This window comes from Camarhynchus parvulus, chromosome 1A (genome assembly GCF_901933205.1).
Source record: "Camarhynchus parvulus chromosome 1A, STF_HiC, whole genome shotgun sequence".
Lineage (NCBI taxonomy): Eukaryota > Metazoa > Chordata > Aves > Passeriformes > Thraupidae > Camarhynchus > Camarhynchus parvulus.
In genome coordinates, this window is record NC_044586.1 from 25,219,262 (window position 1) to 25,245,501 (window position 26,240).

The 26,240-nt window shown below is 50.9% G+C and overlaps 8 protein-coding genes across 9 annotated transcripts; 4 read left to right on the top strand and 4 right to left on the bottom strand.

The window, feature by feature from the left end:
- Positions 1-341: 341 nt before the first annotated feature.
- LOC115909920 (histone H2A-IV-like) lies at positions 342-26,093 on the bottom strand. Of its 2 annotated transcripts, none has more exons than XM_030959669.1 (2): positions 25,666-26,093; positions 342-360 (listed from the first exon to the last, which is right to left on the bottom strand). In XM_030959669.1, the coding sequence occupies exons 1-2, from the start codon at positions 26,049-26,051 to the stop codon at positions 357-359; spliced, it is 390 nt and encodes a 129-aa protein (XP_030815529.1). In that variant the 5' UTR covers positions 26,052-26,093; the 3' UTR covers positions 342-356. The 2 variants fall into 2 exon arrangements, with proteins under 2 accessions (XP_030815529.1, XP_030815528.1); XM_030959668.1 differs by lacking the exon at positions 342-360 and adding an exon at positions 17,693-17,772 and having other exon boundaries at positions 25,677-26,093.
- LOC115909926 (histone H2A-IV-like) lies at positions 357-746 on the bottom strand. Its single transcript, XM_030959675.1, has one exon. It carries the CDS (start codon positions 744-746, stop codon positions 357-359), a length of 390 nt encoding a protein of 129 aa, XP_030815535.1.
- LOC115909934 (histone H2B 5) lies at positions 1,048-1,520 on the top strand. Its single transcript, XM_030959682.1, has one exon. The coding sequence runs from the start codon at positions 1,093-1,095 to the stop codon at positions 1,471-1,473; it is 381 nt and encodes a 126-aa protein (XP_030815542.1). The 5' UTR covers positions 1,048-1,092; the 3' UTR covers positions 1,474-1,520.
- LOC115909915 (histone H3) lies at positions 2,879-3,395 on the top strand. Its single transcript, XM_030959662.1, has one exon. It carries the CDS (start codon positions 2,911-2,913, stop codon positions 3,319-3,321), a length of 411 nt encoding a protein of 136 aa, XP_030815522.1. The 5' UTR covers positions 2,879-2,910; the 3' UTR covers positions 3,322-3,395.
- Positions 3,847-4,365, bottom strand: LOC115909916 (histone H3). Its single transcript, XM_030959664.1, has one exon. It carries the CDS (start codon positions 4,329-4,331, stop codon positions 3,921-3,923), a length of 411 nt encoding a protein of 136 aa, XP_030815524.1. The 5' UTR covers positions 4,332-4,365; the 3' UTR covers positions 3,847-3,920.
- Positions 16,654-17,367, top strand: LOC115909906 (histone H1.11L-like). Its single transcript, XM_030959655.1, has one exon. The coding sequence runs from the start codon at positions 16,663-16,665 to the stop codon at positions 17,299-17,301; it is 639 nt and encodes a 212-aa protein (XP_030815515.1). The 5' UTR covers positions 16,654-16,662; the 3' UTR covers positions 17,302-17,367.
- On the bottom strand, positions 17,667-18,189 carry LOC115909925 (histone H2A-IV-like). Its single transcript, XM_030959673.1, has one exon. It carries the CDS (start codon positions 18,145-18,147, stop codon positions 17,758-17,760), a length of 390 nt encoding a protein of 129 aa, XP_030815533.1. The 5' UTR covers positions 18,148-18,189; the 3' UTR covers positions 17,667-17,757.
- LOC115909946 (histone H2B 1/2/3/4/6-like) lies at positions 18,464-18,913 on the top strand. The gene is given in 2 exon segments (XM_030959695.1): positions 18,464-18,527; positions 18,529-18,913. Coding segments are annotated over 2 exon segments (381 nt in total). The 5' UTR covers positions 18,464-18,485; the 3' UTR covers positions 18,868-18,913.
- Positions 26,094-26,240: the final 147 nt, after the last annotated feature.

Sequence of the window (26,240 nt, forward strand, 5' to 3'; positions counted from 1 at the left end):
GTCTGCTGATAAATATGCTGTTTGACTCCGAAAACAGCTCGAGGAACACTTGAATTGGTAGGGAGAGGGTAGTAGCGCCTTCGTAGCTTTCAAAATGCCCACAATGCGCAGGGATTGGCTGCGGAAGGGCTGAGCTGCTTCCTGGAACTGCTATCAGCCCCGCCCCAGAGCAGGGCGGGTGCTGTGTGCGCGGAGCTGCGCCCGGCACTGACAGTTAAAGTGTCTGAGATAAGCATTTCAAAACCTCCCGCGTACTTTCGCCACCGTAATGAAATTCAAGCTCTTTCTCTGAATTTGTGGATGGCTCTTAAAAGGGCCTTTCGGTTTCTCTTGGTTAAACTTCGCAGCCTTTGCGCTCACTTGGCTTTCGCCTTGTGGCTCTCGGTCTTCTTGGGCAGCAGCACGGCCTGGATGTTGGGCAGCACGCCGCCCTGCGCGATCGTCACCTTGCCCAGCAGCTTGTTGAGCTCCTCGTCGTTGCGGATGGCGAGCTGCAGGTGGCGGGGGATGATGCGCGTCTTCTTGTTGTCGCGGGCCGCGTTGCCCGCCAGCTCCAGGATCTCGGCCGTCAGGTACTCCAGCACGGCCGCCAGGTACACCGGCGCGCCGGCGCCCACGCGCTCCGCGTAGTTGCCCTTGCGCAGCAGCCGGTGCACGCGGCCCACGGGGAACTGCAGCCCGGCCCGCGACGAGCGCGACTTGGCCTTGGCCCGCGCCTTGCCGCCCTGCTTCCCACGACCGGACATGGTCGCAAACAAAATCACGGCTGAGCAAACGAAACCAACAAACGAATGCAGTAATACCATGCCCCGAGCTCGGCCTTATATACCTCTTCAGCGGAAGGCGCGACTTCCGATTGGCTAAGACAGGGATATGCTTAAAACAGCCAATAGGAACGCGGATCCAGATTTCACCAATGACGATGAAGGGCGGAGCGCTATCACCGCAAAAACTTGCTTCAGCCAATAACAGCTTAGGGTACGGTAATCCCTAATTTGCATAACCGCTCTATAAAAGTCGCTCGCTCAGAGACGCGCGTTGTTCTCTGTCCCAGAGATCATCACTGGCGCTGTGGTGAGAGGATTCGCTGCCATGCCCGAGCCGGCCAAGTCCGCCCCCGCGCCCAAGAAGGGCTCTAAGAAGGCGGTGACCAAGACGCAGAAGAAGGGCGACAAGAAACGGCGCAAGAGCCGCAAGGAGAGCTACTCCATCTACGTGTACAAGGTGCTGAAGCAGGTGCACCCCGACACGGGCATCTCGTCCAAGGCCATGGGCATCATGAACTCCTTCGTCAACGACATCTTCGAGCGCATCGCGGGCGAGGCCTCGCGCCTGGCGCACTACAACAAGCGCTCCACCATCACCTCGCGGGAGATCCAGACGGCCGTGCGCCTGCTGCTGCCCGGCGAGCTGGCCAAGCACGCCGTGTCCGAGGGCACCAAGGCTGTCACCAAGTACACCAGCTCCAAGTAAATACTTGGCTAAAATCTGCTTAACCCAAAGGCTCTTTTAAGAGCCACCCACATTCTCAGTAAAAGAGCTGATACTGTCGTGAGTTCCTACCCGTCCCGTTTTGTTGGTTTTTTTTTTTTTTCCGGTGGCGGGCTGAGGGGGGGTGTGCAGTAACGGTGTAAAAGGTACCGTAAATTAAAAGGAAAGCAGGATTGCCAGTGTTTGCGGTAAAGGTAGGCTATATCCTGCATCTCATTCAACGGGCTCGAGGACATTCATAATTACCTTAAAAAGCCATAGGAGTCCCTCTTGGTGTATGTACACGGCAGGGGAGGCGGGTTAGACACAAAAATAAATGCTCTCGGTGGTCTCTCAAATACAACAGCCAAAGGACGTTCCTGACGGCTCCTACGTGGTAATTTCTCTGCTGACCTACGTTAACGTAAGACGGTGTTAACCGGGAGCATTGACAACACAGGTGCTTTCAGACCACCCGGTGCTCTTGTTCCTTGTTCTTTGGATTTAGAAAACGGACTCCGAGGTGGTTGCCCACTCCCCTGCCCGGCAATGCGCAGTGTCCCGGATGACCAGGAAAAGCAAAGCCGAACGCGTTCTCGCCCCGACTTGCGCAGTCCGCGCGCAGGCAGCCCCGAGAACAGGCTCCCCAGAGTTGTTTTTGCCCGGCTTTCGTGCCCCCCTCTGTCTCCCCGCCGTTTCCCCGCGCCCCGCACTCCCCGCCGCCGAGCGCAGACGGGGCTGCAGCGGGCGGGCAGAACCGGGGCCGCGCCCCTGCCGCGCTCGGTCCGACCTGAGTGAGGACTGCGCGGAGCCTCCCCGCGGGCGGGCCCGGCTGCCTCCCGCCCCTCCCGCCCGGCGCTGATTGGTGCGGCTCGCGGCCCGAGCGCGCTGCCCGGAGCGCGCTCCCCGCGAGGGACGCGGCGCTTCCAGCGCGCCGGGGCAGCGGCCGGGAGAGCTCGGCGGGGTCGGGCAAGGCGGCTGCCGCCTGCGCCTTGGGCCTTGCTGCCGCGGCCCTGAACCGAAAGAGGCTATTGAGCGGGAAGAAACCGCGAGTACTCGGGCAAGGAGGCGGCTGCCGGCGGCAGCTTTGCCCAGCGGTCCCGAGGCCGGGAATGAACGCGAGAGGAGAGGTTATAGATAAAGGAGGGTGAGCCCGAGGCTCGGGCGGCGAGCCCGCCCTGCCCCGCTCTCCGGCGGTGCCGCCGCCGCCTCCGCTGTGCCCCGCAAGCCGCTGCTGCAAGGGGGGGCGGGGGCGGGGCCAGGACGCGTTTCCCGCCTCGGAGGCGGGGCCTTTGCCCGGGCTCGCGACAAGCGCCCAATGACAGACGGCCGCTGCTGCGCGAGCGGCCAATGGGCGCGGGCAGCGGGGCTATAAATGGCGGCGGCTGTGAAGCGGTGGCATAACGAGTGCAGAGCGCTGTTAGTGGCGGGTGTGGGGTTATGGCGCGCACGAAGCAGACGGCGCGGAAGTCGACGGGCGGCAAGGCGCCCCGTAAGCAGCTGGCCACCAAGGCTGCCCGCAAGAGCGCGCCGGCCACGGGCGGCGTCAAGAAGCCGCACCGCTACCGGCCCGGCACGGTGGCGCTGCGCGAGATCCGCCGCTACCAGAAGTCCACGGAGCTGCTGATCCGCAAGCTGCCCTTCCAGCGCCTGGTGCGCGAGATCGCGCAGGACTTCAAGACCGACCTGCGCTTCCAGAGCTCGGCCGTCATGGCGCTGCAGGAGGCCAGCGAGGCCTACCTGGTGGGGCTCTTCGAGGACACCAACCTGTGCGCCATCCACGCCAAGCGCGTCACCATCATGCCCAAGGACATCCAGCTGGCCCGCCGCATCCGCGGAGAGCGCGCCTGAGCTCCCTGCCGCAGCCCTTCCCGGCCGGGCAGTGAAGCACCCCACGCAGACCCAAAGGCTCTTTTAAGAGCCACTACATTCACAATGAAAGAGCTGTTGCGCTATTGCCGAACGCTGGTTTAAGCACCGCTTCATATGAATGTGGGGGTGTTAAGGAAAAAAATTAGGATGTTTTGTGGGTTATGTAAAATACTGAGCTGTAGTAATATAGGCTGTTACGTCATCAGTATCAGACAACACTTCTAGTGGCTGGGACTAAGGAGCCTCCTAATATATTGTTTCACCATTAATATATAAACATGGTATTTCTTCCGATCAAATAAGGGAAATACGTTTCCAAGCAGCTCCACAGCTTAATGTAGCGCCTGCCAAACAACCATTGTGACTAAATACAGTTGGATTGATAAACATGAACTTCAATGAGGTACAGTACCCATATATCTGTATCTCTGCAGTCTTTTTTCCCCAGTTAAGTCAAGCGTTCACGTTCGGCAATAGCGCAACAGCTCTTTCATTGTGCATGTAGTGGCTCTTAAAAGAGCCTTTGGGTCTGCATGGGTTGCTTCACTGCCCGGCCGGGAAGGGCTGCGGCAGGGAGCTCAGGCGCGCTCTCCGCGGATGCGGCGGGCCAGCTGGATGTCCTTGGGCATGATGGTGACGCGCTTGGCGTGGATGGCGCACAGGTTGGTGTCCTCGAAGAGCCCCACCAGGTAGGCCTCGCTGGCCTCCTGCAGCGCCATGACGGCCGAGCTCTGGAAGCGCAGGTCGGTCTTGAAGTCCTGCGCGATCTCGCGCACCAGGCGCTGGAAGGGCAGCTTGCGGATCAGCAGCTCCGTGGACTTCTGGTAGCGGCGGATCTCGCGCAGCGCCACCGTGCCGGGCCGGTAGCGGTGCGGCTTCTTGACGCCGCCCGTGGCCGGCGCGCTCTTGCGGGCAGCCTTGGTGGCCAGCTGCTTGCGGGGCGCCTTGCCGCCCGTCGACTTCCGCGCCGTCTGCTTCGTGCGCGCCATAACCCCACACCCGCCACTAACAGCGCTCTGCACTCGTTACGCCACCGCTTCACAGCCGCCGCCATTTATAGCCCCGCTGCCCGCGCCCATTGGCCGCTCGCGCAGCAGCGGCCGGCTGTCATTGGGCGCTTGTCGCGAGCCCGGGCGAAGGCCCCGCCTCCGAGGCGGGAAACGCGTCCTGGCCCCGCCCCCGCCCCCCCTTGCAGCAGCGGCTTGCGGGGCACAGCGGAGGCGGCGGCGGCACCGCCGGAGAGCGGGGCAGGGCGGGCTCGCCGCCCGAGCCTCGGGCTCACCCTCCTTTATCTATAACCTCTCCTCTCGCGTTCATTCCCGGCCTCGGGACCGCTGGGCTAAAGCTGCCGCCGGCAGCCGCCTCCTTGCCCGAGTACTCGCGGTTTCTTCCCGCTCAATAGCCTCTTTCGGTTCAGGGCCGCGGCAGCAAGGCCCAAGGCGCAGGCGGCAGCCGCCTTGCCCGACCCCGCCGAGCTCTCCCGGCCGCTGCCCCGGCGCGCTGGAAGCGCCGCGTCCCTCGCGGGGAGCGCGCTCCGGGCAGCGCGCTCGGGCCGCGAGCCGCACCAATCAGCGCCGGGCGGGAGGGGCGGGAGGCAGCCGGGCCCGCCCGCGGGGGAGGCTCCGCGCAGTCCTCACTCAGGTCGGACCGAGCGCGGCAGGGGCGCGGCCCCGGTTCTGCCCGCCCGCTGCAGCCCCGTCTGCGCTCGGCGGCGGAGAGTGCGGGGCACGGGGAAACGGCGGGGAGTCAGAGGGGCGCACGAAAGCCGGGAAAGAGGCTGTGCTCGGGGCTACTGCCTATGCCGCACTGTGCAGTTCGGGGGCGAGAACGCTTACTGATGGGAGGGAAGGAGGGAGGGCATTCATCACGGAGCCTTTTGCTCAAAAACAAACTGAGTAACAAGGGCACAGAGTCGCCTGCAACCGCCTGTGCTTTAAATGCTCCCCATTCACACCGTCATCCATTCGCGTAGTTCAAGAGGGAAACATCTCGTACTAGCAGTCAGGAACAGATCTCTTTCGGCAGTTTTGGGACCACCGACTGCATTCGTTTGTCCAACTCGCCACCCCCAAACCGTGCATGTACCAAAAGCGGGCTCCCAGGGTTTTTCAAGCGAATTATGAACGTTCCCTTTTCCGTTGAAGCAGATGTAGACCACATCATTTTACCTCAAACAATGCACGTCCCACTTTCCTTACAATTTACAATGATTCCACACCGTTACCTCTGTTTTCACAAAAAAAAAAAAAAACACGCACGGGACATCAAAGTACAGATCACCATAGCATCAGCTCTCTTATTGAAAAGATGATCCAAGACGTCTGTCACAGAAGCAGCTTACTTGGATCTGGTGTGTTTGGTGACAGCCTCGGTGTCCTCGGAGGCGGCTGCTGTTTTCCCCTGTCGGCTGCACGCCCCGTTCGGGTGCGGGGCAGTTTCCGAGACGGGGCTGCCGAGCACTGTGACTTCTCGTGGGCTGTACAGAGATGCCACCGCTGACGCCCCAGATCCGTGTACGTGGATGTTCCTGTTTCCTGGCTACCAAAATGCAGCGTTATTCGCGCGGCACAGCGGGGCGGGGACACCGCGGGCTCAGTGAGGCGATGTGCGCGCTCTCCGGGGGCGCCGAGGAACGCGAGTGTGCCGGGGGAGAGCAAAGCGGAGTGTTTGCCATCTGGAGCGCAGAGCCATCCGTGTGTCACCGGCAGAGGAGACATCCGTGCCCCGCCGGGCACTGACTGAGGTGTGTGTCAGCCGCTGCAGAGTGATGCGTGTGTCGGGAGCGCGGAGCAATGGCTGTATAGGGAAGCAGCAGAGGCCGTGTCCGCCCGTCGGGGATCAGAATGATTCCTCCGTCGGGGAGGACCGAAAGGATGCGCTACCCGGCGCTGAACAATATTTGTCAGCTGGTGCAGGAGGATCTGTGTGTTTGCTGGGCTCAGGAGGTGCCGTATGTTGTAGGGAACAGGGCGATGTGTGTCGGGGTGCGGAGGGCTCTGAGTGTCGGGACGCAAGGCTAAAGTGGATTGGGGGCGCGGAGCGATGTGGTTTTGGCAGAGGGTGGGGGGTGTGCGGGAAGGGCGGCGCAGGGCGACTCAGAGATACGGGGCTGCCGTGCGCTGCGTGCATCGTCGGGCGCAGTGATTTGTCTGTAAAACAGTGCAGAGCGATGTGCTTTCCTTCGGGAACGAGGCGATATGTGTGTAAATCGGCGGACAGCGGTGTGTGTGTGTGCGGGAGGAGCGGGACGATGCCCGTGCCATAGGGAGGAGAGCGGGGCGTGTTGCGGAAGATGCAGAGCGATGGCAGCACCGTACGCGGGACAATCAATGTGTGCGCCGGTGGCGGGGACCGTAAATCTAATTTGTGTGTGTCCGGGGCGTGCACGGTGATGCTGGCGCCGGGGACCGTAAATTTAATTTGTTTTCCAGGGTGCGCTGTCTTTTTCGGAATCACAGAGCTACGTGTATGTTAGACACACACTGTGTGAATGTTCGCACATCGTTTGATGGTAAACGTATTACGGAACGTTTAGAAAGTGAAGGATGTGTGTAAGGTGAACAAAGCAGAGTACTGAAACACAGCAATGGGCTGTGGAGAGGTCATAATTTACCAGTTTAACTCCGTGTTTCTTCGGTCGAACTTGCACAAGCTGCGACAGTGTAGCGAGAGTTGAAAACCTTCAGCTTTTCCGTGTTCGCGTTTGCCGGGCACGGCGCTGCCCCCCTTGCCCGAGGCTCACTCGGCGGTGGGACCCTCCCCGGCTCAGGCAGGGGAAGAGGAGCTGCTCACGGAGGTGCTCGCCGCCATCAGGAGCTCTTTGAAGCGCTCTGCCCAAAGCTGCGGCTCGTTCCGCTCGGCCCCGGCGCTCCCGGCTTCTCTCCGCGCCCGGCTTTGCCACAGACGTGTTAATTACACACACGTTCCCTCGACGAATTTGTATGTGCCTCATGTGGCTATTGCTTTCTAGAAACATTGGTTTTAATTATTTTCTGTTTCATGAATCTCTGCACGCAGCCCTTGACCTATCATACTTACTGACCCCAAATTAACACTTAAAGGGCTTCCGAGGTCTGTGCGGAAACAGAGGAGTTGTACACAGTCCCACAGCTGTGCTCGTGTTCCGGAGCAGCTCCTTTCCCCCGCCGCTGCACCCTGCTTAGCCCGTCCTGTCCGGCTGGGACCGCCGCGGGGCTGACAGCAAACCTGACCTTGCTTTTCCTCTTGGTACTAACTCTCTGCCTCATCTGGATGTTGAGTGAAAAGTGATTGCACTTTGTGTGGAACTTTTCTAAGTGTGAGAACTGCTGAAATAAATGCTGTGTCCTATCTTGTATGGAAGTATTGGACTCCTCAGATCCTCCCTGTCTCCCCCTTTGTCGCTGCTGAAATCTGTGGAGCACAATCCATACGGGAAATAGCCACAAATACAGAAATCGTTTAGGGGAACCTGCCACGGTCAGGCTCGGGGCCGAATCTCATCACCTTGCTCATCACCTACCTTCACCGTGTGCATTTCCCCACGCTGGTCCGGCACACTCCATCTCCTCTCCGCGGCTCCGGGCCCCGAGCACCCACACGGCCCTGGGAGGGAGGGAGGTCTGGCCGGAGCGGGAGGGAACCTCGGGCACAGCCCGGAGGGAAGGGCAGGGCCGGCGCCGAGTTGTTCGTGTCCCTCCTCGAGGCACGGAGGGGTCTGCGCAGGCACCCAGGCACTGTTCCTTCAGCATTCCAAAGCCTCCTGCCAGCCCTCACAAGGGGCAGTGCCACCTAGGAACACACTCCATCCATCCCACCCCTTCTGTCAGTGCCACACCTGTGCACAGACCTGGCCGTGAAGACTTGTCAAGACATCAGTGATCACTATTTGATCTTCTGTGTTATCCCTTAGCTTTCCAAGAACGGCTTCATACAGTTTCTTTAGGTGAAAATATCTTGGCATGGGATGGGGAGAAAATTCCTCTTCTCAGTGATGGTATAAAGTCCTTTCTCTTCTCAAAATTATGGCAACCATCACTGACATAAACAAATATTTTACCGAACAGCTTAGCATTTTGCTTGCATATGATCTCAAAAAGTCTCATCGTCCCAGGATATTGTTTTTGGTTTTGTTTTTATGAGATGAAGAGAATCTAAACTCTTGATGGATTTTTGCAGATGGGTCACCTTTCTGCCACTCATTGCCTGTTACGGTCTTCTCCCTAATAGGCACTGATGGATATGATATTTTGCATGGAGAATAAAGCTATGTGCCATTGAAAAAGATAGTTTTACAGCCGGGATCACCACCAGAAGGCACAGTTAAAAACAAAAGCAAAAATAACCCCCAAAAAAACCCAGAAACAAATAAAACCTCACCACCTCAACAATAAAAAACCCACACCCTAAAAAAACAATTCAAAATTGACCCAGGCAGTATAAATCAGTTTTTCTTTAGGAGTTGCTTATCAAACTGCATCTGTAAGGAACAAAACCATAAGAGCCCCCACAGTTAGTTTGATGTCTTTCTAGAAAAATTTCCATGAAGAGTTGTGAATGAGTAAGCTGAACTCATTGCTCAGGGTGGATCTACCCACATGATATCAAGGAAATGGGAACGCAAAGACAAAGAGAAACATTTGCACATTTCAGATGGGGATTTTAACACCCTTTTGTTCTTGTAAAATACTTTCTTTCCCGCAGGAGCAGCCCACAGAGATATTTGACCAGTCTGCTCCTCTCACAACTTTTTCTGTGCTTTCAGATTTATGGAACTACTGATTCCCTGAACACAGAATGACATTTGGAAGGAAAGTTGGTCCCCATTGCCCGTTCCACATGATGGAAAATCCAACCCTGGGCCAGAAGTGCAGAGCAAAATTGCTTTATTCATGGCAGTAACAGCGTACAGGTGGATTCCATTGCAGTCCTGCTTGTACTTCTGCATTCAAGAGGACTCTGTTCCCACAAGGAAAACATACTTCTTGTTGGTTGGACATTCTTTCTCCCTTTTCCTTTGCCAGACTTGAAGGTAATTTGTTTTTCAAGTTTTCTCAAACTTGAAACTCTGCACTCCACCTGCTGGTTTTCACCCCGTGACTTTGGGGCTGCATTCAGTCTCGGGTTTTACCTTCCACGTTGTGCCTGTGGGTCTCTGACTCCCCTGGCTCCACTTTCCTGGCTGCACCTCACACCAGCCCACCCCAGCAGACTTGCTCAGTGACCCAGGATGGTGTGGCTGTGCCCCATCACTGTCACAGTCCCTGCCCCACTCACCATGTGCATTGAAAATGGAAAAGAATCATAGTAATTCCACTGATTGATTGATTGATCTGAACTGATTCTTGAAGTTACCCTTTAACTGAGCTCAGAAGTTATCAAAAACTTTGTGGTGTGGGATGATCAAGGAACTATTTTTCTCTTGCTTTGAACAAAAACAAAACTGTTGAAAAAATCTGAATATTTTTATAAGAAGGTAATTTAAAAAACAAAAAGCAAACTGTATCTGTGTAATAGCTAAATGTCCTGCCTAATGCCTACCAAAACTCTGCCCATGGATTTTTTATTTTAAGAGATTGGTGTCCTATCTGTCCTTTAAATCACTATGAATACAAAAAAAGTTGTCATAGGCAGGAGTCCTTTGCTGTAATGAACAGTATGTAATGATAAGTTCTTCCCTATTGAGACATGAAGTTTTCTTACTCATGTAACAAGTATTATGGTTTAGAATATCACCACAAATTAGTTTTTTAATTAAAACCATCATGCATGTACAAAATGTGTCTTTCAAATCACACAAAGTCTGCAATTACATCAAGGGCACGTTTGAGTTGACATGAGTAACTCTGTGATTTTAGTTATGTGGGGTATTTCTGCACCAGAAGCACCCAAAAGTCAGAATGAATTTATCTGCACAACATAAATGAAGTATCACTGCTCAGTAGCAGAAGCATCAGGAAGGGCTTGAGAAAATACTGAAGTTACTGTGCAGATTTAGGCAGCCCCAGGTGAAAAACAATGGTAATGTTGGGCTTTGCAGCTAGAGGCTTTGTGCATGACCTGGTCACCCTGCTGAGGTATGCACAGATAGGCTGCACTCCTGCCTCCAGCTGCACCTGTGTGATGGGTGTCCCCATATCTCCTCCTGAGCAAACACTGACGGTCAGTCACAGCCACAGTCCACTCAGTGAGATCAATTGCAGGACTGAAGCGCTGAAATGGATGGCTACAAACTGCTCAGAAGGGTCAGGAAAGAAGGGTGGCGGCAGGTTGTCTTCTATGTGAAAACAAAGAAGTGGATTGATTGCAAAGAACTGTGTTAGAAAACCAGGACAAACACCTGAGAGCTTCTGGGTACAAAACTAGAGGCCAAGCCAAAAAAGGAAACCTCACTGTCAGTGTTTACCACACAAACAAAGGAAGGAGGATGCTGATGAAGCTTCTTTCTTCAACTACAGGTGCCACCATAACCACAGGTTCCTGTTGGGGCACATCAGCCAACCTGACATCTGCTGGAAACGTGGCACAGAAAGCCATGAGGTGTCCAGGAGACCTACAGCACGTTGAAGATAATTTTTTATCAGGTGAAAGAAAGTCCAGCTGGAAGAGAAGCAGTACTCAACCTGCTCTTGCAAGCACAAATTAACTAATTGAAGAGGTCAAGAATATCTGTAATCTGGGCTGCTGCCTGAGCCCAGAGCTATCACAAATTTGAGGGACATGGGCCAGGCAAAGCACAAAGATATTTAATTTAGCAAACATTCAGTTGCTTAAGGAAATAGGATATGCAAACCCCTTGGAAACTGCCCTCAGGGATCAAGGAGAAGGTTAATCAAGTCTGAAAGTTATTTAAGGACATCTGTCCCATGGAGCAGGTGCACTTGATTCCCACATGTAAGAAAGCAGGCTAGGAAGGTAGAAATCTGGCTGAGTAAAGACCTTCTGGTCAAAGTGAAGTGCAAGAAGTAAATGCTCGGGCAGTGGGAGCAGGGACACATCCTGGGAAGAATATAGAGCTCTGCCCAGATGTGTAGGGATGGAACCAGACAAGCTGAAGTACATCTGTAACTGAATGTGGCAAGGGATGTGAAGAATAACGAGGGCTTCTGTAGGCACACTGGCCAGAAAAGGAGGACTAAATAAAATGGGCTTCCGAATAAAAAAGACAGGAGATTTAGTGACTGCTGTCATAGAGAATACTGAGGTACCCCACAATTTTTTTGCCTCAGTTTTCACTGGCAGTCTCTCTTTCCCATCTAAGTCTGTCAATATCAAGGCATAGAGCAAGGGAACAAAGTCTCTCCCCTGCTGTAAGAAAAGATCATGTTCAAGACCATCTGAGGAATGTGAATAAGCAGAAATCCATGGCCCCTAAGAGAATTCATGCCAGGATCTTCAGGGAATTAGCAGATATAGTTGCAATTCAGATACTGTGTAATATTTTCATCAATAACAGAGTGGGATGGAGTGCACCCTCAGCCAGCTTGTGGGCGCCACCCTGCTCAGTGGGGCCACTGATTCATGGAGGGAAGGGACACCCTCCACAGGGACCTTGGCAGGCTCGAGGAGTGCACCCACGTGAACCTCATGAAGCTCAACAATGTCAAATGCATGGCCCTGCACCCAGGCCAGGGCCATTCCAAACATCAGTACAGACCACAGGGTGAACTGGTTGCAAGCACCCTGCATAGGAAGACTCAGGGATATGGGTGGATGAAAACTGGGACATGAGGTGGCAATGTGCATTTGCTGCTCAGAAAGCCAGTGGTACCCTGGGCTGCATAAAAAAGAAAGCACAGCTAACAGGTTGAGGGAGGTGATTGTCTTCATTCACTCCACTCCAATGAGACCTCACCTGGAGGACTGCATCTGCCTCTGGGGTCCCCAGAAAAAGAAAGACTTGGAGGAGATCCATAGGAGGGCCATGATAATGATCAGGGAGTTAAAACACCTCTCCCATGAAGAAAGGCTGGGAGAGCAGTGGTTGTTAGGCCTGCAGAAGACAAGGCTCTGGGCAGACCTTTATCAGAAAAGAGGACAACCCCGACAATGGGGAGAAATTATGCATCTGACTCCACTGATATCAGAAGTCTAATGAATTACTTTATTTTACTATATTATTCTATATTATATTACACTATATTACAGTACATCTACACTGAATTTGCACAAGCACCCAACTGCACTCCACTGCCCAGAATTTTGTGACTGTCTGCTGACCAACAGTCTGCACTGTGTTTGGCCCTGACAGGCCAAGGAAACAAAACCCCATCACTCTGGGTAAACAATCTCCATATTGCATTCTACTGTGGCACAAACACAAGCGCAGCGAATGAGATAAGAATTGTTTCAATTATTCTTTTGTCTGCTTCTCTCAGGCTCCGAGAATGTGAATCTCACAGACCTCAGTGTGACCTTTTGACATATGAAGAACATTTATAAGAAAGACTTTTCACCAGGGCCTGTAGTGGCAGGGCAAGGGCCAAGGTTTTAAAAGTGAAAGGAGTTAGATTTAAGAAGGTTCCAAGGAAGAATTTTTTCATTATGAAGGTGGTGGGACAAGAGAAGTTGTTGATGTCTTCATTGGAAGATTTCCAAGCCATGTAGGATAAGTCTTTGAGCAACCTGTTCTAGTGAGAGATGTCCTTGACCATGACAACGATGTTGGTCTAGATAATCTTGGAAGGACCCTTCCAACACAAATCATGCTATGATTCTGTAGTGCACCAAATGACATGGGCTCATAGGAAGGACCTTCCTGAAAGCACTTATCCATACCAGAATGGGAGAAAAGAGAGTTCTTGAATTTCTGACTGAACTTTGGAAAAAAATTCATAGAATCATAGCATCATAAAATAAGCTGAGTTGGATGGGATCCATCAGCACCATCAAGCCCAACTGCTGGCCCCGCACAGGACATGCCAAGAGTCACATCATGTGCCTGAGAGTGTTGTCCAAAAGCTTCTTGAGCTCTGTCAGGCTGGTGCTGTGGCCACTTCCCTGGGGAGCTGTTCCAGTGCCCAAACACCCTCTGGGTAAAAAACTTTTTCCTGACATCCAACCTAAACCTCCCCTGACTCAGCTTCATGCCATTTCCTTGAGTCCGGTCACTGGTCACAGGAGAGAATAAACCAGTGCTTGCCCCTCCTCTTCCCCTCATGAGGAAGCTGCAGACTGCAGTGAGGCCACCCCTCAGTCTCCCCCACAGGCTGAACAGGCCAAGTGACCTCAGCTGCTCCTCGTACGCTTCCCCTCCCGACCCTTCACCATCCCTGCGGCCCTTCTGCAGATGTTCTCTAATCAGGTAATATCTTTTTTATTGCGGCACCCAAACTGCACACAGCGCTGGAGGTGAGGCCAATCAGTGCACAGCAGAGGGGACAATCCCCTCCCTTGCCCTGCTGGTGATGCTGTGCCTGACGCCCCCCAGGACAGGGTTGGCCCTCCTGGCTCCCAGGGCACTGCCGGCTCGTGTTCAACTTGCCATCAACCAGGAACCTCAGGTCCATTTCCTTGCACTGCTTTCCAGTGTCTCATTCCCCAGTCTGTACACACAACCAGGATTTCCCTGCCTCAGGTGCAGGTTCCAGCACTTGCCCTTGTTAAACTTCATATTGTTCACGATTGCCCTTCTCAACTTTGTCGAGGTTTCTCTGCAGGGCCTCTCGGCACTCGAGGGAGTTGACAGCTCCTCCCAGTTTAGTGTCAATGGCAAACTTAGCATTCCTTGAGCCCGGCACCCCAGCCGCTAAGGAAGATGTTGAAGAGAGCTGGGTGAGGATGGAGCCCTGCAGAGCCCCAGTAGCGACAGCCTGATGTTCCCCAGTCACTGTGACCCTTTGTGCCTGACCTGTGAGAGCCAGCCTGGCCAACACATCAGCCCCTGGCTCCCTGCAGAAGGGAGGGTCTGATTAAAATCACCTTTCCTTTCCTCAGAACAGAGAAGGCCTTGATGTGGGGCACAGATGGTGCTGTTTTAGGGGCCCTCTGTCCCAGAAGGGCTCACCTCATCACCTGTCTGCCCTTCTACTTCCAGGGCCTCACGCCTGTTGTAGAAGGTGCCAGTCCTACTTGTTTTGTGTTCAGAAGGAGGAGGAAGCTTCCTCCTGGTCCACCACTTCCAAATATCTTTGTCCACTGTATTTAAAAATTGTTCTGTAACCAGAAGGATCAAGGAAATCCCTGCCTGTGCTCCTGATCTTTCAACCAACCGGCCCAAGGCCAATTGGTATCTAATAAATGGTCTGTTAGCTTGACAGTTTATTTTCAGGGGAAAATAGAAGACAGATATCATTTTGTTTTTACTGAGTACATCATAATATTTGAAGCAATTATTTTTTAAAGTAAGTTCACCCATTAATTAAAGGAATTAAATTTATTTCTCCTTCCCTCCTCCAACTGAAAACCTTTGCAAGATCTCTTTCCATTTCCTTCTTTGCTCAGCCTAAAACTGTCTATTATTGTGGAAAACAAAATTTTAAATGTCCACATAGGTGGTCAAAATTTTGGAGGGCCAGGAAAGTAAATTTCAGGAAAGCACATAGAATGTTCCAGAAATGTGCTGCTACATCAGGTGTTTAGAAGTAGGCCTAACCTAAACCCAGGAAAATGCATTTGCAAAGGTTAAAACAATTTAAAGGTAAAGGAGCTAGTCACTCTGAGTTATTAGAATAGATTAGGATACAGAATTTGAAGGAAAGTTGTATGCTACAGAATTATCACCCAGAAATGTCCCCCCAGTCGTGTGGATTCTTCCCAAGAGATTAATTTCTGTGCCAGTGTAGTTCACAAGCCAAAATTCACAGTGGGTTCAGCAGGTGAAACTACCTCAAAATACAGCACCAGGACAAAACCAAACCCACATAATCTTGTTTTTATGCTCTCTCACATGATGTTTTTCTGCTGGCTGTCTTCCCTAGAAAAAAGCCTCTCTGAAATGCCACCACATCTCCTGACAGTCCTTAAGTGCACCCCAGCCAAGACAACCAAGCACCACTGACAAGTTCATAAAACTGACCCCACCAGCATCAGAAATTTAGAAGACACTGTGTGATAATTTATTATCAAAAGATAAAGGTAAAGAAGCCAAATAACTGCATTTAAAATAATTTGGACCAATCACCTGGGTTTCCAATTTGTTCCCACAGTGCACTACAAATGTTCAAACGTGATTATTCCGTTGCTATCCAATTCATCTCAAGAAAAAATAATTTATATATATATTCAATTTATCCCACATCACAATAATCATACATTGGAAAAACCACACCATTGCTTCTCTTAGCAGTTCTGAGGAGAAAACTGTTTGCTTAAGCCACTTGAATTACATTATTTTGTTACAGAAATGCCTGCAGGTTTACATCTGTTTTTCATAATGAAAACATATATGTTGTATTTTGATTTTATTTTGGTTTTCTTTCTGTAAAATTGGTGATCGTGGTTGACAAAATTCCTGAATTATAATGTAAAAGTAAGCAGAAAAATAAACACTACCTTAAAATAAGAACATAGAAATGAATAGGTTTATCGACTGTGCATCATGAAAATAAGCATTTTGGATAAAAAATGGGAATAGAGTTCATTAAAATAATAATACAAAGGTGCAGAAAACCCAGGGGGACAGACAAGCTACTATATGTATGTATAAATGTTCTAGGATTTTAAAGATAGGTGATTATTTAAGAGAGCTGCTTTTCAGGTTAATGCTGCTGGGGAAAATTTTCTTTCTTTTACTTTTTACCAAGTCCTACGAGAGCTAAATAGGGCACTGTGTCCAAAGATTCCATTATTTTGAAGAGATGCAGTCGTGTTATGGAAAACAACTCATAACCCAGACACAGAGCCCAGTGTCCCCCTTGTGTTACTTGCATTGTTTCAAAGATAATTTACGCTAAAATAAGGTCTCGGGATTACCCCCATTTTGCAGCATCTCGATGAAAAACCCTCTCAGAAACAAGTATCCGGTGTCACAGAGGCAGTGGTGCCAGAAACAAAATTTTAATTCAAAAGGAGAAATAAAAATCTTATGCTCCAGCTCTGAGCGCAATCGCCAAACTCGGGGATTACTGAGCTGCCTAAAACTCACCTCAAGTGCTGGCTGAAAGAAACGACGCAAGACTAAAATATTCTCTCTCCTCAGCAAGAACGCCAAGAAAGGGGGTGCTGCGGTCCGGTTTTTCTTAACAAAAAGCTTTTTTTTGGGAGGCGAGAAACACAGCGCGGGCGGCGGGAGCCACTGCGGACGGGGCGGGGGCGGGGCCGACTCCACCAAGCACCAATCAGCGCCCGCCGCGCCGCTATAAAAGGAGGCGCCGCCGGAGCCGCCGCGTCCACAGCGTCGCCATGGCCGAGAGCGCTCCTGTTACCGCCGCCGAGACAGCGCCCGCAGCCCCGGCCAAGGCCCCCGCCGCCAAGAAGCCGAAGAAGGCGGCGAGCGGCTCCAAAACCCGCAAGCCCGCGGGGCCTAGCGTCACCGAGCTGATCACCAAGGCCGTGTCCGCCTCCAAGGAGCGCAAGGGGCTCTCGCTCGCCGCGCTCAAGAAGGCGCTGGCCGCCGGCGGCTACGATGTGGAGAAAAACAACAGCCGCATCAAGCTGGGGCTCAAGAGCCTCGTCAGCAAGGGCACCCTGGTGCAGACCAAGGGCACCGGCGCCTCCGGCTCCTTCCGCCTCAACAAGAAGCCGGGAGAAGTGAAGGAAAAGGCTCCGAAAAAGAAAACTTCGGCAGCTAAGCCCAAGAAGCCGGCGGCTAAGAAGCCCAAGAAGGTGGTGACAGCAAAGAGCCCCAAGAAAGCCAAGAAGCCAGCAGCAAAAAAAGTAGCCAAGAGCCCCAAGAAGGTAACAAAGGCTGCCAAGCCCAAAAAAGCGGCGGCAGCAGCCAAGAGCCCGGCTAAGGCGAAAGCGGTGAAGCCCAAAGCAGCTAAGCCAAAAGCTGCAAAGGCAAAAGTCGCCAAGGCAAAGAAGGCAGCACCAAAGAAGTAAGCCCTTCGCTAGAGAAGGCTTGCTCCACATATAAACCCAACGGCTCTTTTAAGAGCCACCCACATTTTCTTAAAAAGACCTGAAACCATAAAATTGTGTTGGATTAACTTGGCTGCTTCAGAAAAAAAGCCCTTGTGATACTTAGGCAAATTCATCAGTTTTCGAGGCAAATAAGGGCTTGAAACTGTGTTCATGAAACTTTTTCAAAATATGGAGATAGAAGAGTTGATAAATCTGGCCGTTTAAGAAAAAGCCTTTGACAGTTCACTGTGTTTCTGTTGAAACCCATATATACAAGCGAGAGATGATCAAGAAAGGGCCCTAATAAAATCAGTTACACTTGGTCAGTTTTTCAAACCTTAAATGCAACTTAGCCCTTTTATGAGAAAGTGGGTGGCTCTTAAAAGAGCCTTTGGGTTTCTCTGGTTAAACTTCGCAGCCTTTTATCTTCTGCGCTCACTTGGCTTTCACCTTGTGGCTGTCGGTCTTCTTGGGCAGCAGCACGGCCTGGATGTTGGGCAGCACGCCGCCCTGCGCGATCGTCACCTTGCCCAGCAGCTTGTTGAGCTCCTCGTCGTTGCGGATGGCGAGCTGCAGGTGGCGGGGGATGATGCGCGTCTTCTTGTTGTCGCGGGCCGCGTTGCCCGCCAGCTCCAGGATCTCGGCCGTCAGGTACTCCAGCACGGCCGCCAGGTACACCGGCGCGCCGGCGCCCACGCGCTCCGCGTAGTTGCCCTTGCGCAGCAGCCGGTGCACGCGGCCCACGGGGAACTGCAGCCCGGCCCGCGACGAGCGCGACTTGGCCTTGGCCCGCGCCTTGCCGCCCTGCTTCCCGCGACCGGACATGGCTGCAGCAACTCCGCACCGACAGCGACACAACCGGGAGAGCCGAAGAAATTCCGAGCCCGCCTCACCGCCTGCCTTATATACAATCCGGGCGGATCGGCAGCGCCTCTCGTGATTGGCCGCGAGCGAGAACTTGGTTCCGACAGCCAATGGAAAAGCGAATCCAGATTTGGCCAATGGCGGATCCTGGCGCCGGGCGCGGAGCCGACAGACAGCCAATGGCGAGGCGGCGGTGTCGGCGCAGCTCCTATATAAGCGGCTGCCGTAAGCCGTGCCCCTGCTGAGCGCTGTTGGCGTCTGAGGTGTTTTTGTGAGGAGCTGCGCTTGCTGCTGCCAAAATGCCCGAGCCGGCCAAGTCTGCCCCCGCACCCAAGAAGGGCTTCTAAGAAGGCGGTGACCAAGACGCAGAAGAAGGGCGACAAGAAGCGCAAGAAGAGCCGCAAGGAGAGCTACTCCATCTACGTGTACAAGGTGCTGAAGCAGGTGCACCCCGACACGGGCATCTCGTCCAAGGCCATGGGCATCATGAACTCCTTCGTCAACGACATCTTCGAGCGCATCGCGGGCGAGGCCTCGCGCCTGGCGCACTACAACAAGCGCTCCACCATCACCTCGCGGGAGATCCAGACGGCCGTGCGCCTGCTGCTGCCCGGCGAGCTGGCCAAGCACGCCGTGTCCGAGGGCACCAAGGCTGTCACCAAGTACACCAGCTCCAAGTAAATACTTGGCTAAAATCTGCTTAACCCAAAGGCTCTTTTAAGAGCCACCCACTTTTTCAATAAAAGAGCTGAACAGTCAAGTAAGAAGCACTTCAATACTTTTTTAGTGTGAAATTTTTGTGTTTAAGACTTTAGGATTATTTTCTTGTTTTGTTTTTTTTTCATAAGGGATTTTTGGGTTTTGCAAACTACTTAAGTGTTGGTTTGATAATAGACTGCACTCGAATTTACTTCTAATGAACTTTCAGTACCTACAATGTGTCTGTAAAGGTGGTTTTAAAGTGCTGTGGGTCTTGGGGATTTATTTGTTTTTCTTTTTTTTATTTTTTAAATTTTTTTGTTTTGGTTTTTTTTTGTCTTTGTTTTTTTTTTTTTTTTATGTGATGTTTTCCTTGAATGGTTTTCCCAATTTTCAGTACCAGCTTACAGGTGCAAGTTTCCCTTTTATGTCTGTTGTAAACTGAAGGATAGGAATCTTACTGGGTTTTTCTAGTCGGGAGGGAATCGGAATTATTCATGGATACTCATCCATGTACAGCATTGCTGTTGTAGGATCGGCCGCTTGATGGTGCTCAGCCTCTGCAGTTTTTGGAGCTTGCAGTTATTTTTGTCCCAGAAGCGAGAGATGAGCACAGCGCCCTGTACTACAGAGCAACATATGCAGCGGTAAGTGGCATTTACCTTAAGCTCTTGCAAATAGCCCAGGGATCAATATAACTCAGAAGCACTTTCTAAAATCTCCTTTATCTTCACTATTTCTCTTTATAATCTTCCTGTTCATGTCTTTTTTTTACAGTAACTTGCCTAGCTTCTCCCCATGACTGCTTTGCTTTGGGTTCTCCTTTCAAGTAAGAAAACACGGGAAGTTTTTTTTCTTTTTTTAATTTATCTGTAGTTTTTTGCATTAATCTGTCACTGATTGTATTAAAACTACGAAACACTAAGAAACTCGTCACTCTGGGCTGGCTGTGTCAGCTCCCAGGCCTCATCACACAGCTACTGATGAGGCTCAAAGTGCAGCTTTCTCAGTCACTCCCTCGCATTCCTGGATAATTGCATGCCACCCTGGATGCTGATCAAAGCCATTATCACTTCCAAACTGGATCTGAATAATTCTAAATTTCAAGTATATATTGTGAACTTCTGAACATAATTCATGCAGGGACCACAGAATGACAAAAGTGACCTTTCCAATACTGACTTGCATTTCCTTTGGTAGGACAGGTAATGAAACAGGCACCAGGTCTCAAATCTGTCACCTATTACCTAGCAAATATTCATTTCAGTTTGGAGGGTTATGGGGACTTGTCAGACTGGATTTCAGATATCCAGTGGGAAGAGACATTCTCCAAACTCTTCTTTATCACCTTGAAATGGGGTTCTGCAATCTCTCCAAGTGCTTTAGTGCAAACTCTGAAACACAGGTCGCTTATTCTGAGTACCTGTGTATGTCTAATACCTGAAAGGATTAAAAACCCTTGTACATTCCACTCTCTAGGCTTTTTCAAGCTTTCCTGGGTCACCAGAAAAGCACAAAGAAGTGCTCCTGTTTTCACAGTTGAAGATGGCCACCAGAAGAATTTGTCAGTGACCATTCTGTACGTGATCAGCCATGTGAGAAACCCCAGTTCAAAGCACAGCTGCCCTGGGACAGCCCTGCTGCCTGATGGAAAGCAGCAGTCAGGGATGCCTTTGGCTGCCCAGCTCAGAAGTGCTCGTTTTCCTTTTCCTGTGTTTGTGTGCTCCACGTTGCACTCTTCATCAGGAGCCATCCCAGAAATTCTGGGGATTTTTTCATAGATTGTTTCTAGGCCTAGGAAACTCTTCACTAAACAGAAAGCAAAATGTTGCAGATTGCTTCTTTCAATTTCAATATGAATGACAAGGCAATATTAGGCATCTGTGATGTGAACATAGCATTTGTCATCAGGTCTGATTGTAACATAACTCTAAGTTTTCTAACAGTGCTGGAAACAAAGTCTCTGAACTGACAAAGAACCTCTACCATGGACAACTTTTAAAACTTGTTCTTTTCACCAAAGGGAAAGGTAGTACGATTTAAGCTCAGCAAAAATAACAAATCTTAAAAGTTTCATGCCACAAGAGGATGAACACTCAAAAGCACTAATGCAAATAGTGGGAGTATAAAATCACATCACTGCTTATTCTTCCCTAATTCCCATTCTTTACTGTCCTTTCCCATTTCTTTCAGAGCAGTTCCCTTTGTACTCCCCAAGGCCCCTGCCCAGGTGAGATCACCCGGCAGAGCGAGAGGGCAGCGCTCAGATGCATCACCCTGGTGGGGCAGGTGCTGCTGCTGCTGCCACCAAACCGTGGAGGAACAAAGCAGAAGCCCCCTCAAACAATTCTCCTGCCCCGGGTTCATCTTGGAAGATGAGTTTCCAGCTCACTGAGTGAAAAGTTCCTTTATCCAGTGTGCAGAGCAGACAGAGCTGGGTGTCCCCAGAGAGGAGCCCCCTACAGCAGATGGCAACCCAAATTGTATCTGTGCCACCCACCATGCACTCCCCAGATAGAGTAATTTAATTCTTGGTGCTGGTCCCTGCATGTCTCATTGATTGTTTTGGTCACTGGGCTGCCTCTTCCTGAAGTTATCTCATTCTTGGGATTGGTTCCTTGGTCCATCTTCATTCTGCTCCTGTCTTGCCAGTTCCAGCTTGGTCAGTGTTTGTGACACCATTTTTGCTAAATAGTTTCCACTGTCATTGGCTCGTGTGCCCCAGGGCTCCAACTTGCTGATCTTCCAGTGCAAAGCAAAGTCATTAATCCCAACAATTCTCAATATTAGAAGTTTTTGAATGTGTAATCTACAAACAGGCCCTTCATGTTGTCTTTTAATCTACCCTCCATGTTTGCCTTCAAAATGCTTCCTGATTCACAGCATCTGAAATATGGGGAATATTTACACTCCTTAACACAAACATTTTTCTCAAAAGATTTTTTTATAGCAGCAATTTTTCCTATCTCGGATGATCAGAGTGAAATCACAGCTTAGTAAGTAACCAGCAAAAGAATAACAATATAACCAGTTAAAAAAAATTCCCCTATTTTATTTTTACTAGAGTAATAAATTTCTTGTCACTCCTGGAAGACCATATATCTTCCCTAGATGACCATTCCTGCAGTAAAATTTGTGTTTATTAATCATCATGTTTAAAAAAGAAAACCGCCTCTCTTTTTATTTCTGCCAAAGCGAAATACAGCAGCTGGGCAAACAAATATCTGTATTCTCTTGGTAACTGACTGAACAGTGCATCAGAAATGAGAAACAGATGCCCTACACGTGGACCAAAACCTGAACAAATGACAGACTCCCTGTAGGAGCTTTTTTGCTGTGTCCTGGGGTTTTGTGGTTTTTTGGAGGGTTTTGTTTTGGTGGGGTGTTGTATTTGTTTGTTTGGGTTTTTGATGTTTGTTTTGTTTTTATTAATGACATAAACCAGTATCTGTTCTCAAACCTGGATTCTTTTTATTTAATGGCCACAGAATGAAATTACCTGACACCCAAGACAAATTATTGCAATGTTAGTCTCCAAGAGGCTTTTATTTCCATTCTGAAAAGAAAAGATTACATTTTAAAATAATTACAATTTCAGGAGAAAGTATTGACTGCAGCTAGGGAAAAATATTTGGTTTTGCACACACCTTGATGTAATGTTTTCTGCCAGTGATGAAAATCTGCCCAGTTTAGATGGAAAATTTAAAAAAATTGAGACTTCAGGTTCCAAACACCAGGGCTAAGGGTTGTGCAGTTCAGAGAACAGCACAGCCAAGACATGGCACAAGTCTCATTGGAGGAGAGGCTGAAAGTAGGTGGGAATGCAGCTGGGAACTTCTCCCTTCCCAACCACACACCTGTGAGGAAGGATGGAGCATTTAGTGAGCAGAGGCAGCTCTGTCCCCAAGGGCTGGGGTCACAGAACCAGAGGCCTGTGCAGGTGGAAAGGGTGGTTTTGGTTAGATTTGGCTTCATGCCTGCAAAGAACCAAATTATTTGAGTGCAGCCCTATCAAAATGCTTATTTCAAAAGCATTCCTTGTCAAAAATGTTAGAAGGTATTAATTTAGAAAGTGCATCCTTTCATTTTTACCACTGAAAATCTCAGGAAGCAATTATGAGTAGAATTAATTTTACAACTGGAAAACAAGTAGATTGAAAAGAGTTACAGAACAGATGGGAATTTTAATCCCACATAAAATCCACAACCTTTTTGTACTTGCACTCCTGCTTATATTGCACGTAGATATTTTTACTTGCAAAGGTCGTAGGAGAATGGAAGAAAGAATTGCTGAAATAAGAGAGCACACAGAGTGACAGAGTGTTACATCTGAAATCGGAACTAGTAATAGATGAAAGGATATTGACCTCCTTTTGTGCAGAATCAGAGCTGTGAAGAAATGCACACATCTCTGGTCTGCATCCTCCTTTCCCTGTGTAGCAAATAGCAGCCACCACAACAATAAACCATCAGAACACTCCACATGATCAAGTTTTGGGGTTTTTCCCTCTTATGCTCTTGGGACACTGCAAGGTGAGTTCCTTCAGCCATTCCACTCAGAAAAGAAGACACAAATCACCCTAGGAATGGCATAGGCCCAATCTTTCAACATGACAAAAACCACCTTTACCCAGAGCTGCCTCCCCCGTGCTCCGAGCATCAGCAGCTGCACCGACTGCACCACAGGCACTCCTGCGTGCCGGGGCTCAGCTGAGCTGCCCCAGGAAGCCAAATTTATCTGAGTGGGTTCTGCTCTCTGCATGTGGGGGCTTTGAAATCGCTGCTCCCAGCCCCAAGGGAGAAGTGAAATGGTCACATTCCACAGGCATCCGGAGCTCCTGGAGCTTCAGCCTGAACTGACACTCACATGTCGTGCAGAACCTCACAGGGCGTGCGTGTGCCGTACTTCAGAGTCACCACAGCAGCTCACACTTCTCAGCAGAACATGATGTGGTACAAAGAGCAGGGGAAACACCAGGAAACTGCCAAAGAGCTGGGATTAATTTACAGCATTTACCTGAAACCGAATAATGTCTACTTTTCTTCTTCACCCTACAGGTTTGTTTCTTGACAATGGTAAAGGAAAAAATACTTTAACTGGTGGCAGGGGAGAAACTGAAGAGGAAATTCCTTGTTTCTAGATGCAAAACTCCAGGGCCCTGCTCTGCCCTTCCAGGAGATATCCCAGCCTTTCCTTTGCCTTCTCCCTCCTGTTCTCAGGGGCCTCTTGCAGCACAAGGTGTTACCTCTGTACCCTTGATATCAGAGCATTCTTTCGTAAGGGAAAGAAACCCATAAAATCCTTCAGTTGGAAGTTTCTACAGTCTACCAACTAGAATTATACTCTAGTGTTCACACAACACCGAGGTGATGCACACACAGTTTTTCTGAGCAGCCTTTCCCACTGTTCACTGCAATTCAATATGCTGGGCAGTATCATCATGAGGAACAAGGTGGCACAGAGGGGAGTGGGGACTTCCTTCCCCTGTGGAAGGGTGAATGCATCACCCACTCACTTTCAGGAAAATGAAATTCAGCGAGCACACACATCAGGTCACAGATGACAAGTCACATCTCTTTTCCCTGTGCTGGAGGACGGAGATGGGGAAAGACGAGGCCAGGTCACAAGCTGCTCCCGTCGCTGCGGTGCCAGCGGCTGCAGGACAGAGAGAGGCTCCTGGGGCCGAGAAGCCGCTGCTGCTGCAGCCCAGAGCCTGCGCGAGATGCACAGGGAAAAACGAGCCAGGAGGAGCCGCACCGAAGCCAGCAGGAAATCGGAATCCAGCAGGGCAGCACCAGAGAATTTAACTTTAAAGCAACACTGTGACCGGCGGTAAGAGCAGCAGCTTTTCTAAGAACGACTCGCTTTCTCCCAAAATCGAGTGCTGGCTCCAAACTCCCCCTACCACAGGGAGAAGAGGGCATTGATCCACTGATCAGCGCCAGAAAAACGAAATTAAAAGCGATCGTGCTCTTTCCAGTGCAGTGACCACCGCCATAGTGGCACATCGCATGAGAGCTCCTTGGGAACACGGGCAACTCCTCCCTGCCTGAAACCTTTCCCCGGTGTCCTACAATTCTGCCAAGGAAAGCCAGTGGGACTCTCACATCACGCAGGAGTGCTAAAAGGCAGCAAAAGTGGATCAGTCAGGGGCCCGAGGCTAGGAACACCCCTTCTGTAGAGAAACAATTTGTTCGAGTCACTGCCAGGACTGCCGAACGCTACTTGGGGCTTTTATTTTATGTCTTGGTTATCTCTTCGAGATTTGCTTCGCCCCACTCCTCTTCCTCGGAAACACGAAAATGCAAGAGATTAGCTCCTACTTCGGACTCACAAACGGAACAACCCAGCCTGCTAAGACTTTATTGTTGTCCTGTGACAGGTACTGAAGAGAGCCTTACAGCAAATACGGAGCTGGCTGGCCAGGACACGGGATATTTGCGCCACTACGAAACCCCTACTTCCCGCTATTAATACATTGAAAATATCAACAAATTAATTTAGACTTTCTAAAAAGGCATAAACAACGAAAATTAACCGCGGTTATAAAAACATGCATCCCTTAAGAAAAAAATAAAATAGCTTTAAGACAACCTCCGGACAAGAAAAGGAAATTTGAAATGAAGAAAAGCATAAAGACTCTAAGAAAAGACAACTTACGTGTTCCTATCACATAAAACTCAAGGTAACCAAATCGGCAGCGAATCAGCCTCTTAGGAGGAACGTGGGTGGCTCTGAAAAGAGCCTTTGTTTAGTGATGAGCCTCACCGAGCATTTACTTGGCTTTCACCTTGTGGCTGTCGGTCTTCTTGGGCAGCAGCACGGCCTGGATGTTGGGCAGCACGCCGCCCTGCGCGATCGTCACCTTGCCCAGCAGCTTGTTGAGCTCCTCGTCGTTGCGGATGGCGAGCTGCAGGTGGCGGGGGATGATGCGCGTCTTCTTGTTGTCGCGGGCCGCGTTGCCCGCCAGCTCCAGGATCTCGGCCGTCAGGTACTCCAGCACGGCCGCCAGGTACACCGGCGCGCCGGCGCCCACGCGCTCCGCGTAGTTGCCCTTGCGCAGCAGCCGGTGCACGCGGCCCACGGGGAACTGCAGCCCGGCCCGCGACGAGCGCGACTTGGCCTTGGCCCGCGCCTTGCCGCCCTGCTTCCCGCGACCGGACATGGCTGCAGCAACTCCGCACCGACAGCGACACAACCGGGAGAGCCGAAGAAATTCCGAGCCCGCCTCACCGCCTGCCTTATATACAATCCGGGCGGATCGGCAGCGCCTCTCGTGATTGGCCGCGAGAGAGAACTTGGTTCCGACAGCCAATGGAAAAGCGAATCCAGATCTGGCCAATGGCGAATCCTG

What these genes read in the sequence shown, in the direction of transcription:
- LOC115909915 (XM_030959662.1), top strand. Translation starts at nt 2,911, where the DNA reads ATGGCGCGCACGAAGCAGACGGCGCGGAAGTCGACGGGCGGCAAGGCG.
- LOC115909920 (XM_030959669.1), bottom strand. Translation starts at nt 26,051, where the DNA reads ATGTCCGGTCGCGGGAAGCAGGGCGGCAAGGCGCGGGCCAAGGCCAAG.
- LOC115909926 (XM_030959675.1), bottom strand. Translation starts at nt 746, where the DNA reads ATGTCCGGTCGTGGGAAGCAGGGCGGCAAGGCGCGGGCCAAGGCCAAG.
- LOC115909925 (XM_030959673.1), bottom strand. Translation starts at nt 18,147, where the DNA reads ATGTCCGGTCGCGGGAAGCAGGGCGGCAAGGCGCGGGCCAAGGCCAAG.
- LOC115909916 (XM_030959664.1), bottom strand. Translation starts at nt 4,331, where the DNA reads ATGGCGCGCACGAAGCAGACGGCGCGGAAGTCGACGGGCGGCAAGGCG.
- LOC115909934 (XM_030959682.1), top strand. Translation starts at nt 1,093, where the DNA reads ATGCCCGAGCCGGCCAAGTCCGCCCCCGCGCCCAAGAAGGGCTCTAAG.
- LOC115909906 (XM_030959655.1), top strand. Translation starts at nt 16,663, where the DNA reads ATGGCCGAGAGCGCTCCTGTTACCGCCGCCGAGACAGCGCCCGCAGCC.